Source organism: Furipterus horrens, unplaced genomic scaffold, assembly GCF_987537825.1.
Source record: "Furipterus horrens unplaced genomic scaffold, mFurHor1.1.pri manual_scaffold_3, whole genome shotgun sequence".
In the NCBI taxonomy this organism is placed as follows: Eukaryota; Metazoa; Chordata; class Mammalia; order Chiroptera; family Furipteridae; genus Furipterus; species Furipterus horrens.
The window spans coordinates 20149652-20164277 of record NW_028327173.1 but is presented as its reverse complement, the minus strand read 5'-3'; the positions used below and the strand labels follow the sequence as shown (position 1 = coordinate 20164277).

General features: G+C 55.3%; 1 protein-coding gene across 1 annotated transcript; it reads right to left on the bottom strand.

Annotated features, from left to right (window-relative positions):
• Positions 1–1553: 1553 nt before the first annotated feature.
• Positions 1554–10098, bottom strand: HCRTR1 (hypocretin receptor 1). The gene is made up of 7 exons (XM_090271527.1): positions 9768–10098; positions 9418–9596; positions 7986–8229; positions 7547–7662; positions 5843–6069; positions 4420–4541; positions 1554–2792 (listed from the first exon to the last, which is right to left on the bottom strand). Exons 1-7 carry the CDS (start codon positions 9964–9966, stop codon positions 2602–2604), a joined length of 1278 nt encoding a protein of 425 aa, XP_090127653.1. The 5' UTR covers positions 9967–10098; the 3' UTR covers positions 1554–2601.
• Positions 10099–14626: the final 4528 nt, after the last annotated feature.

Here is a 14626-nt window from a genome sequence, read left to right as displayed (position 1 = left end):
TCAACAGATAACTCAAGTGCATACTGTATACCACGCCATGCGGAAAGCAGCAGCTGAGAGGGACATAGTCCCCATGAGGCTGCTGTCACTTACCAGGGGGTCAGCTCAAGGATCTGACTGCATGTTTTATAACAATTTTAGGGTTGGCATTCTGGGCTGGAAGCAGCCACCCCAAAGTTTTTACAGACTGGCCTTTTCATTAACTCAGGCCCTAGTTTTACTGTCCAGACCAACTGCATAACTCTTCTCCAATTTTCATTAAGCACAGACATCTGTACCAGCCTGCTGGATCTTCAGCAGACACTGAATGTCTATAGTAAGCTGACTACATTTCAGTCAAAAGCCAAGACGCCAGATATTCCGGTTTGCCTGGGGGACCTTATCATGGGTAATGGTGTGATAATTCTTTTGCTTTGGGTGGTGAAGATAATAACTCCAGGCCCTAAGCCTTGGATGGTTAGGAAAGGAAACTGTGGCTGCTGGGCAGCTCAGTGAGGGCCAGCAGGTATGTCGGCCTCAGCTATTCAGTCCCCTTCTCTGTAGACTAGAGTCGTAGAATTACATGAAGACAGCTCCCAGAGGCCAGCCGCCATCCAGAGCTAGAATCCCCTCTGTGGCCCCCCTGTGAATCCACCCTCTGTTCAACAGTCTCCAATGATGAAGCACTCAGTGCCTTTCTAGGTGACCCATTCTGTGTGCCAGCCCTCTAGGTAGTTGGAAATCTGCCACCACATTTTCCCCACAGGACTCCTAGGCTCCTTATTAACTCACCACTGAGAATCTCTCCCCTTGTCATACTGGTCACCTCCCCTGAATTTTCTCCAGGTCATCTGAGTACCCCAAATGGAGGCCTCAGGCTCCCTGTGGCACTGGATTCAACTGCTACCATACGGGAAGCTTCTGTTGTTTCTTTGTTCCCACCGAGCCAAGTGTCTAGGAGACCCATCTATGGGACCGTAACGGTCATAGTCAGCCTTGTGGTCTGCTGGGCCTGAGGAGGCCGGGACCTGGGTTGGTCCTTGTGGGCACGGTTGGTTCTGAACTTGGGGGCCAGGCCTCACACCTCATTCTCTACAGCCCACACCTCCAAACCTGGCTACAAACCTGACAAACAGCTTTGGGTCTTCAGACCACCAGGAGTGTGAAATGGGCAGGACAGCCCAGCCCACCTGACCACACCTGCACATCTGTGGAAATGTCCATGAGAACAGGGCTGGTGAGTCATCTGGAGATAGAGTTGCAGACCATACCTTCCACCTGCCCTGGTGGTACCCAAGAGGAGGGGTGCCAGAGCATTCCTGGGCTGGGCCCCTGGCAGGACCGTGGATCTACCCCACTTACTGCGGGTGAGGTCAGAGGGAGCCCACAGCTTCATTAATCAGGTTAAGCAGACCCAGTGGTGTGCACGGCTGGGCTGGCCTCTGCCAGATGTCTCCCGCTCCTCAGCAGAGCAGCAATTCAGACTGTTCTCCCTCCTGCTCTGGCAACAGGATCAGGGCCTCTGGCAGCCCTCTGATCATCTCGGTGGCAGACGGAGCACATCCAGCCAAGTCTGTGGCTTTCTCTTTTTATTCTGAGTTCATACAGAATAAGTGCAAGCCCTGATTTCCAAGAAAGGGAAGATAATAGCAAGTCAGTCTGTTAACTCCGCTGTCTGCCCACCCTACCCCCCTTACCTTCCATAGGCCACCGGGCCCCAGAGCAGACAAATGTGTCAAAGATTGAGGTCCTGGGCATCAGAATTGGCACCACCTGAGGAAGCAGCACCACGCGTGCTGGTGCTCAGAGGCCTGGCTAAGCCCATTTGGGATCCAGTGTGTCGGGGGATGGGAGGTGGGAGTCATCAGCAGATAATAGCATTCCAGGGCTGCCTTGTCTCCCTCGCTCCACCCCCACACCGACTTCCCCACCTTCCTCGCTCCTAACCTAAGCAGCACAGATTTTGTGCAATGACAAGGAAAGGGAACATTCAGTGCCAGCCTTTTAATTACAGTTGCTTTGGGCTGCTGGCCTCCACACCAAATGGTCACATGGAGAGGGTTTTATCACACCACAAAGCCAAAAGGATCCACTCTCTGCACTCGTCACCTGTCGAGGGTGGGGCTGTGTTCCCAGAGGGGAAAGGCTGGGCCCAGATTAGATAGTGGGTAGCAGAGCGGGGCTATGAGCACAGCCTGGGCTTTAGGGAGTTACTGGGCCAGATGGAAATGCTCCAGGGGAGGCCTGTGATTGGGTAGGAGAGGGGTCTTTGGGAGGAAGGCCAAACTCTGGAAGGATGATAAGGATCAAGGTACTGTGAGGTATGGCCAAGTAAGAGGAATACAACGATAATCTAGTCCACAACACTTTACAATTACAAAGAGCTTTCCACTTTCTTGAGCAGGCTTAATCCTCCCATCAATCCTGTTTAGGGGACACAGCTCAGAGAAGGGATGTTATTTGCCCAGAGTCAAACAGGTGGAAAATCAAGCCCAGAGCCCTGGCTTCGCACTGCATTCAGCGGTCTCCACAAGGAGTCAAGGCTGGTCCCCCAGGAGCCAGAGGACCAACCCAGGCAGGGAACAGGGTTGCACCCCCAGGAGCAACTAGGGTGGCCCTGGCTCAGGGAAGCACTGTGGTGACGCTCGTCAGTACCACGTGCTCTGAGACTTTGGAGATGGAACACCGGCTCTGCAAGGACAAGGACTTGTGCCTGGAAGAGGAGCGGGGGCTGGGGGCCTTCAGAGAGCCGCAGGGACCCAGGCCAGGCAGGCAGCAGGAGAAGGCGGCTTTAAACTGCTCCCGGAATTTGCCTTGGTTGGGAGACAGAAGACACAGCCATGAGGAGACAAATACTGCAGCAAGAAGAGGCCTTGGGCCCTGGGACATCCATGCAGCTCAAGCTAAGCAGCCTGTGGGGAGCCAGGAGGGAAGGGTAGAGCTGGATGGAGAGAACCCCAAAGCCACCTCGTCACTGCCAGGGAAAGAGAACAGAGGCCCGGAGCAGGTTCCCAAGGAGAAATACAATTTTTATCTGATTCCTTGACTGTCTGTGCTCTGGCTCAGATCCCGGCTTTGAATGTGGTGTCTGGCTCAGGGGCCTCAGGTCATCTCTGCCCTTCTTGGCGTGTAGGTGGAGTGGCTCAGGGCTCACCTTGGCTTCCCCATCTCTGCTCCATGGTATGAAAATGCCAGCGGCAGCAGCCCTCACACCAGGCACTGTGCCAGGTGCCTCAGTACCCTGAGAGGCTGGGGTCCTTTATCTCACAGATGGGACACACACAGGTACAATGGCTTGCCCAAGGTCCCCCAGCTAGAAGTTCTAACCCAGCCCCGTTTCTAACGCTAAAGCCCTTAAAGAGGAAGAGAGTGGGAAGGAGGGACCACCACAGCCACCTTGTTCAGCCAAAGGACACCAGGGCAACATCTTATCTGGAACTGAAACCTTGATCATGTCTCAGCATCCCGCCAGCCTCTCCAGAGCCCAGCAGAGGGCCAAGCACACAGTAGGTGCTCAGTTACTGTAGACCAAACTGAGGAAGGCAACGCGTCCTCTGCTGCAGAGCAAATCCCCTCTGTTCTCTCCTCTGGCTGGAACCCACCTAGCCAGCCTTTGGGGAGTAATTCTGGAGTCTCTTTGAGGGTTATAATACCCCTGCTCCCTTTCAACATTTTCTTGGAGATTATTTGTGCCCAGACTTGAACAGTCATCTGCAACTGTTCTTTAGGCCTTGTCCCAGAGTCAGAGGTCTGGTGAGTCACACTTTTGCTGGGCTGCTGGGGGTGGGGTGGGGGGCAGGGGTGGCATGACCACCCTGAAATGGAGGTAAAGGGAGGGTGTGGGAACTGTGTGGGACTGGGAGGCCTGGATGTCCAAAGTGGGGAGCGGGCGGGCTGGTGCTGGAGGAGGGTGGATCTAGGGATAGACCCCAAATTCTGGCCCTCCTGCCAGTGTGTGTCTATCTGGGCATGGGGAAGCCCTGTCCCTACCCTGGACTGCCTCTGCTGGTGACTCTCCCTTAGCCCGATGCCTCGATTATGCAGTCATCTGTCAGACCCTTTCCCCACAGGCCTGGCTCCCACTGGAGCCTATGTTGACCAGACAGGCTGATTGGAGGTCCTGCTGTGCGTGTACCTGGCAGGGGTGGAGATGAGCTGGCCCATCTGCTGCCCTTCCCACCCACTCACTGGTCTGCATAAGCTGCAAAACTAGATCCTGGGTGCTGGTCAGCTTTCTTTGGGCATAGTTGGGAGTGTGGCCAGTCTCCCATTCAGACCAGGGCTCCTGGCTGGGGTTACATCTTCCCCCTGAATAGGAGTTACTAGAGCAGGTTCATGATTCCCAGGAAGGAGCAGGCATCTTGTCTGGATTGGGGATGGAGAGACTGTTGTCCTGCGGACTGTTGCTGCCCTCGGTCACTGCCTCCCCAGCCCACTCACCACTGAGGAAGTTGTAGATGATGGGGTTGGCGGCACTGTTGGCGTACACCAGCCAGTGGGAGAAGGTGAAGCAGGCATAGATGGCTTCTCTGTCGCTGGCTTGGTGGAACATCCCGAACACCCTAGGACCAGAGGGAAGACAGTCAGAAATAGGGCAGCTGTTTGGGTTTCATCCCACAAACCCAAAGGTTGCCGGTTCAATTACCAGTTAGGGCACAAGCCTGCATTTTGGGTTTAGTCTTGGTTATGAGAAACAGCCAATTGATGTTTCTCTCTAGTATCGATGTTTCTCTCCCTCTCTTTCTCCCTTCTTTCCCCTCTCTCTAAAAAGATAGATAAAATCTCGAAAGAAAGAAAGAAAGAAAGAAAGAAAGAAAGAAAGAAAGAAAGAAAGAAAGAAAGAAAGAAAGAAAAGAAAGAAGAGAAAGAAAAAGAAAAAGAAATGGGGCAGATGTGTGTATGTATTTATGTGGTGTTGCTCACTGATTTCAAGATACAGGGCTGTAAAGTGCAGGAGTTCCCACTGCCCCTTCCATCTACCCAGTGGCCCTTTCCTGGGCCTCTGGGTCTGGGATCTTGACCACAGTTTTGGGTTCTTGAGCACAGAGAGTAAGACTAGAATGGGCCTAGGGACAGGCACCAGGACACATCTGTTCAGTCACCTGCCATCTGATCCCTGGAGTCTCCCCATCCCTATTCTCGTCCATCCTCAGCAACATGATAAGTCGCAGACACCATCCACTTTTCAAATAGGAAAACTGAGGCTTGGAGAAGTCAAATGACAGGCCCAAGATCACTCATCTAGGAAGTGGCCAAGTACAAACTCACATTGAGATTGTCTTGTGTCAAATAGCCCACATTCTTCCCCTGCACCCCCGACCCCTGCTTGCTGTGCCCCTGTGCTCCTTCCACTAAGCGAGCTGTCCCTCCTGCTGGGTTGGTCCCTCCCTTCAGGTCTCTGCCAAATGTCACTTCCTCAGAGAGGCTTTTTAAAAAAAAACAAACCATTATATATTTTTCAGATTTTTTAAAAACCCACCAGCCCCCATCACTGTCACGGTCTGTCCACTTTCCTATTTTATTTTCTTTATAGCAATTATCACTGCCTGCCATCATCATGTATATTTATTTCTCTCTCCCACTGGATGTAGCCTCCATGAAGGTGGGGACTCTGCCTTGTGCACTGTTTTGTGTCCCCAGCCCTACCATCTGACAATCGAGTGACTGGATGAAAGAGTTTTCACAGTAGCCCTAGGAGGCCAGGGCTGTTGATATTCACATGTTACAGATGCGGAGACTGAGGCTCAGAGAAGAGAAATGACCCGCCTTGGGGTGGAGCCAGGTCTTTCTCCAAAGCAGAGAGCTCCTTCCTCCCACCCCACAGCTGCCCCCTCAGCCCTGACCTCTCCCTGCACGCTCTCACCTCTTAAGGACATTGAGGACACTGATGGGCAGGTAGCAGAGGGCAAAGACGAGCAGCACCACCATCAGCATCTTGGCTGTCTTCCTCCGAGCGCGCATCTGCTTCACCTCAGCCAGGAAGGCCCGGGCCCGAGGCGGGGGGTCTGCGCCCAGGGCCTGCCCCTGCTCCTCCAGCTGGTCTGAGGGCCGCTTCCAGTTCCTCACCAGGGCTGAAGTGGCACCGGGGATCTGTCCAGCACACACAGAGACAGCGGTGGTGGGAGGAGCCCCTCGGGAGGTCAGTCCCCTTTGCTGGGACCTGCTTTGGGCTGGACCCTGGAGCAGGTGGAGGTGGGTGAAAGGAACAAACCCTTGCAATAGGAAAGAACATAATATTCATATAGAGACCAACACTCTGGACCGAGGGTGAACAACCTCCCTTCATTTTCCATTAGCTCATGTGAGATCACCGCCAACATGCTTTGGGGAAGTTATCATTGGCCCTCAATTACAGGTGAGGCAACTGAAACTCAGTGAGGTAGGGGACCCTTGGCAACATGCTCCCAGTGCCCACCCACCGTCCTCAGATCACCATCGCCATCTGTGGGGGTGGAGGTGAGTTGTGCCCCTGCCTGGCCCATGCCTGCCAATGGGGAAGCCTTGGCAAGGGGAGAGCAGGTGACCAGCATGGAATGGCCTGGGCCTCAGAGCGCAGGTCCCAGCCTTAGGTCAGTGCCCATAAGCCTGTGATGGTTCCAGGCTCCTGTAACAGCCACAGATTTCCTTGAAGCCTCTCCCACCACTGGATACCTGAATCACCCCACAACAGAAGGCATGAGGCTAGAGTCCAGGAAACTTGGGGCCTAGGACCAGCTCAGCCATTCGTGAGCTATGTGACTGTGGTCAACTCACTTCCCTTTTCAGAACCTTGGTTTTTCTGTCTGTTAGATGAGGAGAGGGACTGCTGCCATTTTGACTGGGGCTGTGAGGGGCAGGTGCATATGTTGATGGACAGTGAGGCTGCTCATGTTCTGTCCTGCATGCTCTCACTGCCCAGACACTGGCCCAAGACTCACTCCTGCTGGTGCCAAGGGCCTCTGAGCACCCTGACCCCCACAAAACATCCCACAAAACCTGGTGTGGGTCAGTTTGTAACAGAGGAAAGGAGGCAGGCCTTGGAACCAGAAAGGCTCTCATTCACTGACTGTGGCAAGTTGGTTGCCATTACTCGGCGTCTGTAAAGTGGGTAACATTGCTGCTTTGGTTAGAGAGTTGTAAAAACATTGGGAGCAAAGCACATAATTTGGAGAACGACGTGGCCATTGTGGTTGTGGCACTGAACTGAGCACTCGATCCCCTCAGTCTGGGTTTGAGCCCCTGACCTACCCCTCCCTGGCTGAGGGGTTTGGGGAAGTTGCCTCACCTCTCTGAGCCTGTTTTCTTATATATTAAGTTAGGAATAATATATAGTGGTTAAGAGGATGCGAGACCAGCTGAAAGGGCGTGGTACAATCAATGGCAGCTACTGATACTAGAATGGCATTAGTTTTTGTTCAGTTCCAGGCTTGGCTCTAGTACTTTTGGCCATGAGTTTGGAAGTCCCTGGGCCTTTCCTCTCTCTGGTTGCAGCCAGGATGGCATGTTCTGAAGGCAGAAGACTGTCTACTCCCTTAGCCCAGTACCTTATCCCCTCCCAGCCCAGAGAGTGACACCAGAGGGGCCTCACCTGGCGACCCCAGAGCTTGCGGAAGATCTGGAAATACGCCATGGCCATGAGGCCCAGCGGGGCCAGGTAGGTGACAATGAAGAAGCAACTGTGGTAGATCTTGGGATAGAGGTCATCTGCAGGGGCCAAGAGATGCAAAGGTGGGGTCCCAGCCTGTCCTGCTTAGCAATGCCACCAGCCCCAGCTGGGCCCCATTCAGACACCATGGCAGAGAGACCCTGGAGTTGCCCAATCTGAGGGTGTCCATCCTGGAGGGACCCCTAGCAGATGCCTATACTAGAGGAGGTACCCACCCTGAAGGTATCCTGGGTAGATGCCTGCTTTAAAGTGTTTTCTCAGGAGACACTCACCCTGGGTGTCCTGACAGGTGCCTGCCCTAGGGGAATGTGTCCCAGAGGTGCCCACATCAGGAATGCCTGCCCAAGGCTACCGCCATTACCTGCCCAGTGTTCGTCGCAGACAGAGAAGAGCCGGGTGCGGTTGGCTAGCTCAGGCAGCACACTGCTACATTCCATGACAGCAGCCTGGGGCACCATGACAGCCAGTGACACAGCCCAGATCCCCAGGATGGAGCCACGGGCACGCCGGGCAGTGCTCTTGAACAGCAGTGGGTGGCAGATGGCATACCAGCGGTCCAGGGCGATGAAGCTGAGAGTTAGCACTGCCACTGACACGGACACGGCCTGCCCCGCAGAGACACTGTGTCAGTCCTCTTGGGGGCCACCCAAAGATGTGGAGTGAGCAAGGGGGCTCACAGCCCGGAAATAGCGGACAGCCAGGTGCAGGGCACATCCTGACTCTGCTTACTGGCTATGTAGGCTAGGGCAAATCACACACCCTCTTAAGCCTCACCTGCGGAGTGGGAACATATTGTTCACCTGGCAGGATTCTTGTGAAAATAAATGCAACCATGGATAGAAAATGTCTAGCCTGAGACCTGGCGCAGAGTAGGTGTTCCCTGCCATGAATAAAAACTTACTCTTTCAGAACTTACTACATTACCAGACACTGTTCTCATTGTCCTCACAACAATCCCGTAACAGGGGGACTCTCACCCCTTGTTACAGATGAGGAAACTAAGGCACAGAAAGGTTAAATACCCCACCCAGGGTGATTTTCCTCCCCTGCCTGTCTTTATTCTCAGAGTTGCTATAGTTAATTAGTTGAATGGAAAACCTCAGAACAGTGGGAACCCCATGAGGCATTTCTCCCTGCCTGGGATGCAATGCCTTCCCGGGGCTGTTAGGAAAGTGTCCCCATTCTGGGAGGCAGAAATGAGCTGAGGCCTGAGATATAGGTTAGCACTGCCTCTAGGATGCCCCCACCCTTGGGAGAGGGTCGAGGGATGCAATGAGGGGACCCTCAGGCCTCTGGCCAGCCCTATCTCCATCTGGACCCCAACCTCATCTGAACATCCTGATTCCCAATGTGGGGAGAGAAGGCCCTGGCAAGGGGTGGGGGCAGGGGAGGAAATGTCCCAGCAGAGCCTCTCAGATCTGCCCTCCTTGGGATCAGGAAGCAGGCCCAGCGTGCATTTGTGTCTGTCACTGTGGGCTTATGCCTGTCTCCTCCACTGTGTGCTGTGTACCTGGGGATGACTGTGCATGTGTCTGCACATGGCTATCTGTCTGTCTGTCTGTGCATGTGATTGTGGGGGGACCTCTATATGAGTATGTGGGGCTATGTCTGTGGCCTCCAGGGTAGGGCCTGAGAGCCTTCCCCTGCAGACAGTAGATGGTGACCCCACACAGGTGCTGAGCCACCGTGTCCTGTCTGAAAGGCAAGTCTGAGGGTCATTGAGATTTATGTAAGGCCAGGGTTTCTGTACTCATGTGACAGCGGGGTGATGAGGGGCACTGGGCAGAGCTCACCTGTAGATAGGGGATGACCTTGCAGAGCGTGTGGCCAAAGAGCCAGGACTCGGTGATGTCCACCAGCAGGCTGGCTGGCAGGCAGATGGCTGTCACCAGCACATCCGCCAGGGACAGGTTGACAATGAAGTAGTTGGTGACGGTCCTCATGTGGTGGTTCCGCCACACCGCTAGACAGACTGCGGGATGGAGCGGGGATGAGAGAAAGCCACGCCCCCCAGCAGCGAGCCCCGCCCCACACTACCCGGCACCCGGAGCAGAGCCTGGGGGGAGGAGGAGAGAAGCGAGGCCCAAGGCTCCTCCTAGTCCCCAGGGGAGTCCCGCAGCACCACAGGGACATAGGGACCTACCGAGCGTGTTGCCCACCAGGGCCACGAGGAATACAGCCACATAGGCTACGATGAGGACCCACTCGTATTGCTTCGGATACAGATAATCGCGCCACAAATAGCGGAGAAACTCGTCTTCGTAGTCGGGAAGCACCGAGGATGGTTCCCCGCTGCCAGTGGGGACCCCTGTCTGGGTCCCAGGGGTGGCCGAGGGCTCCATGAGCTCAGGAGCCGCTGTGGCCTAGGGGCATCCTGGGCTCCGCGGAGGGAGGGGAGCAGGGCCAGGCCTCCGCCCACTTCCCTTAGGGAGCGGAGTCTCGTACCCAGGACTTTTGGGGTCCCAGCCCCAAACCTCCTGAAGGAAGGGAGGGAGCGAGGAAGAAAGGAAACATTAGGGAGTGTGCCAGGCAATCTGCATATAAACTCCCTCTTAATTCTCGCAGTTCTGTGCTGTGGTTTATGGTGGAGAGGGAGAGACCTCACTGCGTTTAGCCTCAGTTTCCCCAGCTATTCAATGGAGTGATGACCATACCTACCTCACAGGACTGCAGTGGGTAGTAATGGGCTCTCAGGAATACCTAGTGCTTTACCCAGAAACTGGAACGGAAAGCTGGCTTCCCCATTATTAGAGAACCGTGCTTTGCAGAGGAAATGGAAGCTCAGAGAGGTTGAGTTCCTTGCTCAAGGTCACAAAGCTACTATGCCGGGTCTGTCTGAATCCACCAAACACCACAGATTTGAGAAGGGAAGGCATCTGAATCAGTTCACAGGCCTGAATTTTTGGATGAAAAAAAGGTCAAAGGAAGCTTTAGAGACCCAGGCCCACCCACCAGACCCAGACCTGCAAGATCCTCCCGATGGAAACACAGACACACACTCGTAGACACACACACACACACACAGACACACACACATGGCAGGCACAGACACACACACACACACACACACACACACGGTAGGGGAGGGGTGCAAGGAGAAACTGACGACCTCTCTGGAAGTGGGGAGAGAGCCCCAAGCCCAAAGGCCGGGCCGCTCAGCCTCGGGACTAGCCCCTCTTAAAACCCCCGCACCGCGATGCGCCCCGGATGCCGCCAGGGGTCGCTGGCGGCCGGCGTGCTGGACTCCCCTCCATTCATAAATCCGGCTTCGCTCCCCGCCCCTCCTCTCCGGCTCAGACCCCTCCTTCTCCGGGGCTGGGCAGGGACGACCCTAGACTTGTGTAGGAGGGTTGCCTGGCCCTGGAGACCCCTGGGAGAGGGGGAGGGGGCTCCTTCGTACCACGCTGAGCATCGGCGGACCCACTCCCTGAGCGGTACCTCCCTGCACCTCAGGAGCTGTGCAGGGCTGTGGGGAAGGGCGGCGGAGGGGGAGGGGTAGCGAGTGCTTTAGGGGTTTTGCAGGAGCTTGCCAGGAGGAAAGCCTCCTGGGGACACAGCTTCCCAGCTCCCAGGTTATTCCTCAAGACTCTTGGCTCCCACCGAGGGTCGTTTGAAACCCCCACCCTGGTCCTGGGGTCCCCCACACCCCGCACCTGTTGGTTCCTGGACCCCGCGTCCTCGGTTGCTGATTCCCTGGAGCGTGAACCGGGGACTTCGCCTCCCTGCCCCGATAGTCGGGCTCCTGCGGGTGCTGTGGCTCCAAAGCGGGCTGTGGCCGGCACGGGCTCCGCTGGGCTGCGCGTCGCTGGGAGGGGTGGCCGAGGCGGGAGGGACAGGGCAGGGAGGGGAGCCCCACAGCCGGTATCCTCTTCACGTCTCCCAGCTTCCTTCGAGACCCAAGACCCAGAGGGCGGAGGGAGATGCTCGTTACTCCTCGCCTTCCACTTCACGCTTCCATCCCACTTCCATTCATGCGTCCATCCGTTCATTCATGCCTTTCGCCTTCATGCAACATTTCTGTCCATGCCACTCCGCATTCTGAACGCACCTACTGTGTGCCAGCGGGCCCTGCCGGGTCAGCTTCGGAGAGTCACAGTGCAGAGGGAATCCCAGCTCCACCTCTCCTCGCGTTCTCACCTAGCTGAGGAGGAGGGTGACACAGGTGGGTCACAGGGGTGAGAGACGACGCCTGTACCGCCTCCAGCCAAGCATTGGCTGCAACTGGAGCTGCTAGCCCCCAGCAATGCCAGAGGCCCTGCGCCCATTCGCAGCCCCCATTCTATCTGCCCATCAATCCTTTTTGTTTATATCTACATTCCCCCTCCCAAGGCAGAGATGGTAGGGGGGCAGGAAGTGGGGAGTTAAAGGTTGGTTGCTTCGACATTTACTAAGCAGTGTGTCTGGCAATGAGCTACAATAATACAGCTGCCATTTGTATAGCCCAGGGCATGCATGACCTCATTTAATCAATCTGGTGAGATAGTTGTTATTGCCCCCATTTTCCTGATGAGAACACGGCACTCACATGTTTCAGTGACTTGCCCAGGGTCACACGGCAGAAGCACAGCTGGGATTCAAGCCTGTGTTTCCCTCCAGATCTACCAGCCTCCTCACCAAACAGAGGTGCCCAGGCAGGCAGGCTCTGGCAAGTCCTCTGATGTGAGGGAGCCCAGGGGGCAGTGGGGTACAGAAGAGCAGATTGATCCAGCCAGGGCATCCAGACAGGCTTCCTAGAGCAGGAACCTGTACATGCAGACCTGAAGAACGAGAAGGTAGCCCTGCAAGGGGATTGTGGCAACATCAGAGAGAATTCGAGGTAGAGAAAACAGCAGATGGAAAGGTGTGGAGGTCAGGCCTCCCGGGGAACACAGGTAGGTGAAGGATGACCTCCAGGACATCAGGCAGTCACCTTGGCCATCCTCTGCCTCAAGACAGGATCTTCCAATAACATCAGACCCACCCTCCTCTCTCATCTTTGAAGACTCACCCTTCCCTCCCAGGAGGTGATGCCTGAGATGTAACCTCCATCTTCCCTGTTGCAGCCAAAGCCCCTTCTTGAAGGATCTGGAGTGGCCCTGTTAGGCATAGTGTGTGGGAGGAGAGCTTGGGCAGCACACGGGCCAGTAACCTTCACCTCCCCAGAGCAGGAGGGAGGAGTGAAGGTAACCCTAAGGCAGGCTGTTCGGGCAGGCATGGCATCCGCACAGTGGGTAATGTGTCGTAGTGTCCCTCTGGTTGCAAAGCTCTGTTCTGCCTGCCCGAGGTGCTGGCAGAGGTAGGGGAATGGATGAGGCAACATGAGAGGAATGGCTGCCGCGTGTGTGTGTGTCCCTGTCCTTGCACTTGCGCAAATGTGTGTGTGAGTGTCTGTATTTAAGTAAGGGCTGTGAGTGTGTATCTGAGGGAGTCCTGTATGTGTGTTTGTGTCTCTGAGGGTGCGTATGGGTAGGGAAAAGGTTCTGGGTTGATGACTGGGGAGCCACCCTGGGTGGGATGTGTCTAGATGGGCCTCTGTGTGTATTGGTGTTTGTATTTATGGGGAATGTGTGTGTGGAGGTGTCTGTCTCTGTGTGTCTGGATGTGCATTTGTGGTTTGACTAACATTGGCCTCCCAGTGTATTCTCTGTAAGTGTGGGAGTGGCAGTGTGGGCGTGCCTTTGTGTCCATGAATCTGTGAGTGTGTGCCTATGTGGTCTTCATATGTCTGCCCCCACAGAGATGACTCATCTAACCTCCCCCCATTACCCAGCCCCCCCCCCAACTAGAGCTGCTCGACTGTTTGCTATGTAGGAGTTGGGGAGGGGGCTGCAGGGCTGGAGGATGGGAGGCAGATGGTGCAGGACACTCAAATGACCAGCTGCAGCACACGCGGTACCACTGTGATGGAAGGTGCAGACTGTGTGTCTGCATGGGCAGCGGGCACCAGCTGAGCCCAGCACAGCCCAGGCTTAGAACCCAGCCCGTGGCTCAGAGCTCCACAACTTATGCACCCTGGGCTGGAGTGAGCAAGGGGCTTCCCAGTCCCCCACCCCCAATCTTCATATATGGGAGTGCATATATCAGTGTGGAGATGGAGTCATGGCTGAGAATCACCCTTCTCACCTATAATATCCACTTTTACAGAAACAGTCCAATCTCCCCTTAAGAGGGGACCCATTGCCAAACTCTTTCTTCACCTCTGAGTACCCAAAGATGGCTGCTCCCCAGGACAAAGGTTCATGAATGATTCCTTCTACCCTGAGGCAGCAGATCTTTCTTCTTCCTCTATCAGACCCTGGCCAGGCTGGAGGCTCTTTGTCCCCAGGTCCCTCTGGTCCTGAGTCTGGCTCTCTCAGCCATGGCCTGATGGTGAGATAGGCCAGGTATTTGGCCTAGATCGGGATGAGGGAGAAAACCCAGGGGTATGCTCAGAGAAGACCTGGGGCCCCAGAGGGGTCAGTGATGCTATGGAAGACATACCAGGAGCTGGGGTGTTTTGGTCCTTAGACCCAACAGCACCAGCCCCTGGGAGCTCCTGGCAGGGTGCCATGTCCATGGAGGGAGCCAGGGACCTCATGTCCTCCGTTTCCAGGCCAGCACCTCCTCCACCCAGGGAGGTTTGCCTGAGCTGCCTATCACCCGGTGGCCACATGACCTCTTGTTGATCTAATCCTGAGCCTCTGAGCCACAGATCCCTGTCACATCCATCTTTGAGTGTCAGCCCCAGCACTGGCCCCAGATACGATCCCTTCTCCCTTTCAATTCCAATGTGACTTACAGTAACCTCTGTCTGGCTAGGACTAGAGTAATTGAAATGTAATTGGGTTTTCAACTTGCTAATGCTGCCACAGGCCTGGGATGTGGAGGGGAAGTCTCTGGGCAGGGCAGAGGTGCTTCTCAGAGGAACAGAGATCAAAAACAAGCAGCAGTGTGCAGTGGGGTGAGGGAGGGCCAGCAGAGACTGGGCTGCAGGCCTCGGAAGGGAGATTCTTCATTCAGCAAACACTGGCAGGTGGGCTGCAG

What these genes read in the sequence shown, in the direction of transcription:
- HCRTR1 (XM_090271527.1), bottom strand. Translation starts at nt 9,966, where the DNA reads ATGGAGCCCTCGGCCACCCCTGGGACCCAGACAGGGGTCCCCACTGGC. An exon ending in CTGCGACGAACACTGGGCAG is followed by an intron (nt 7,663 to 7,985) that starts GTAATGGCGGTA and finishes TGGCCCCTGCAG; the next exon opens with ATGACCTCTATCCCAAGATC. An exon ending in GTCCTCAATGTCCTTAAGAG is followed by an intron (nt 4,542 to 5,842) that starts GTGAGAGCGTGC and finishes CTCTGGTCCTAG; the next exon opens with GGTGTTCGGGATGTTCCACC.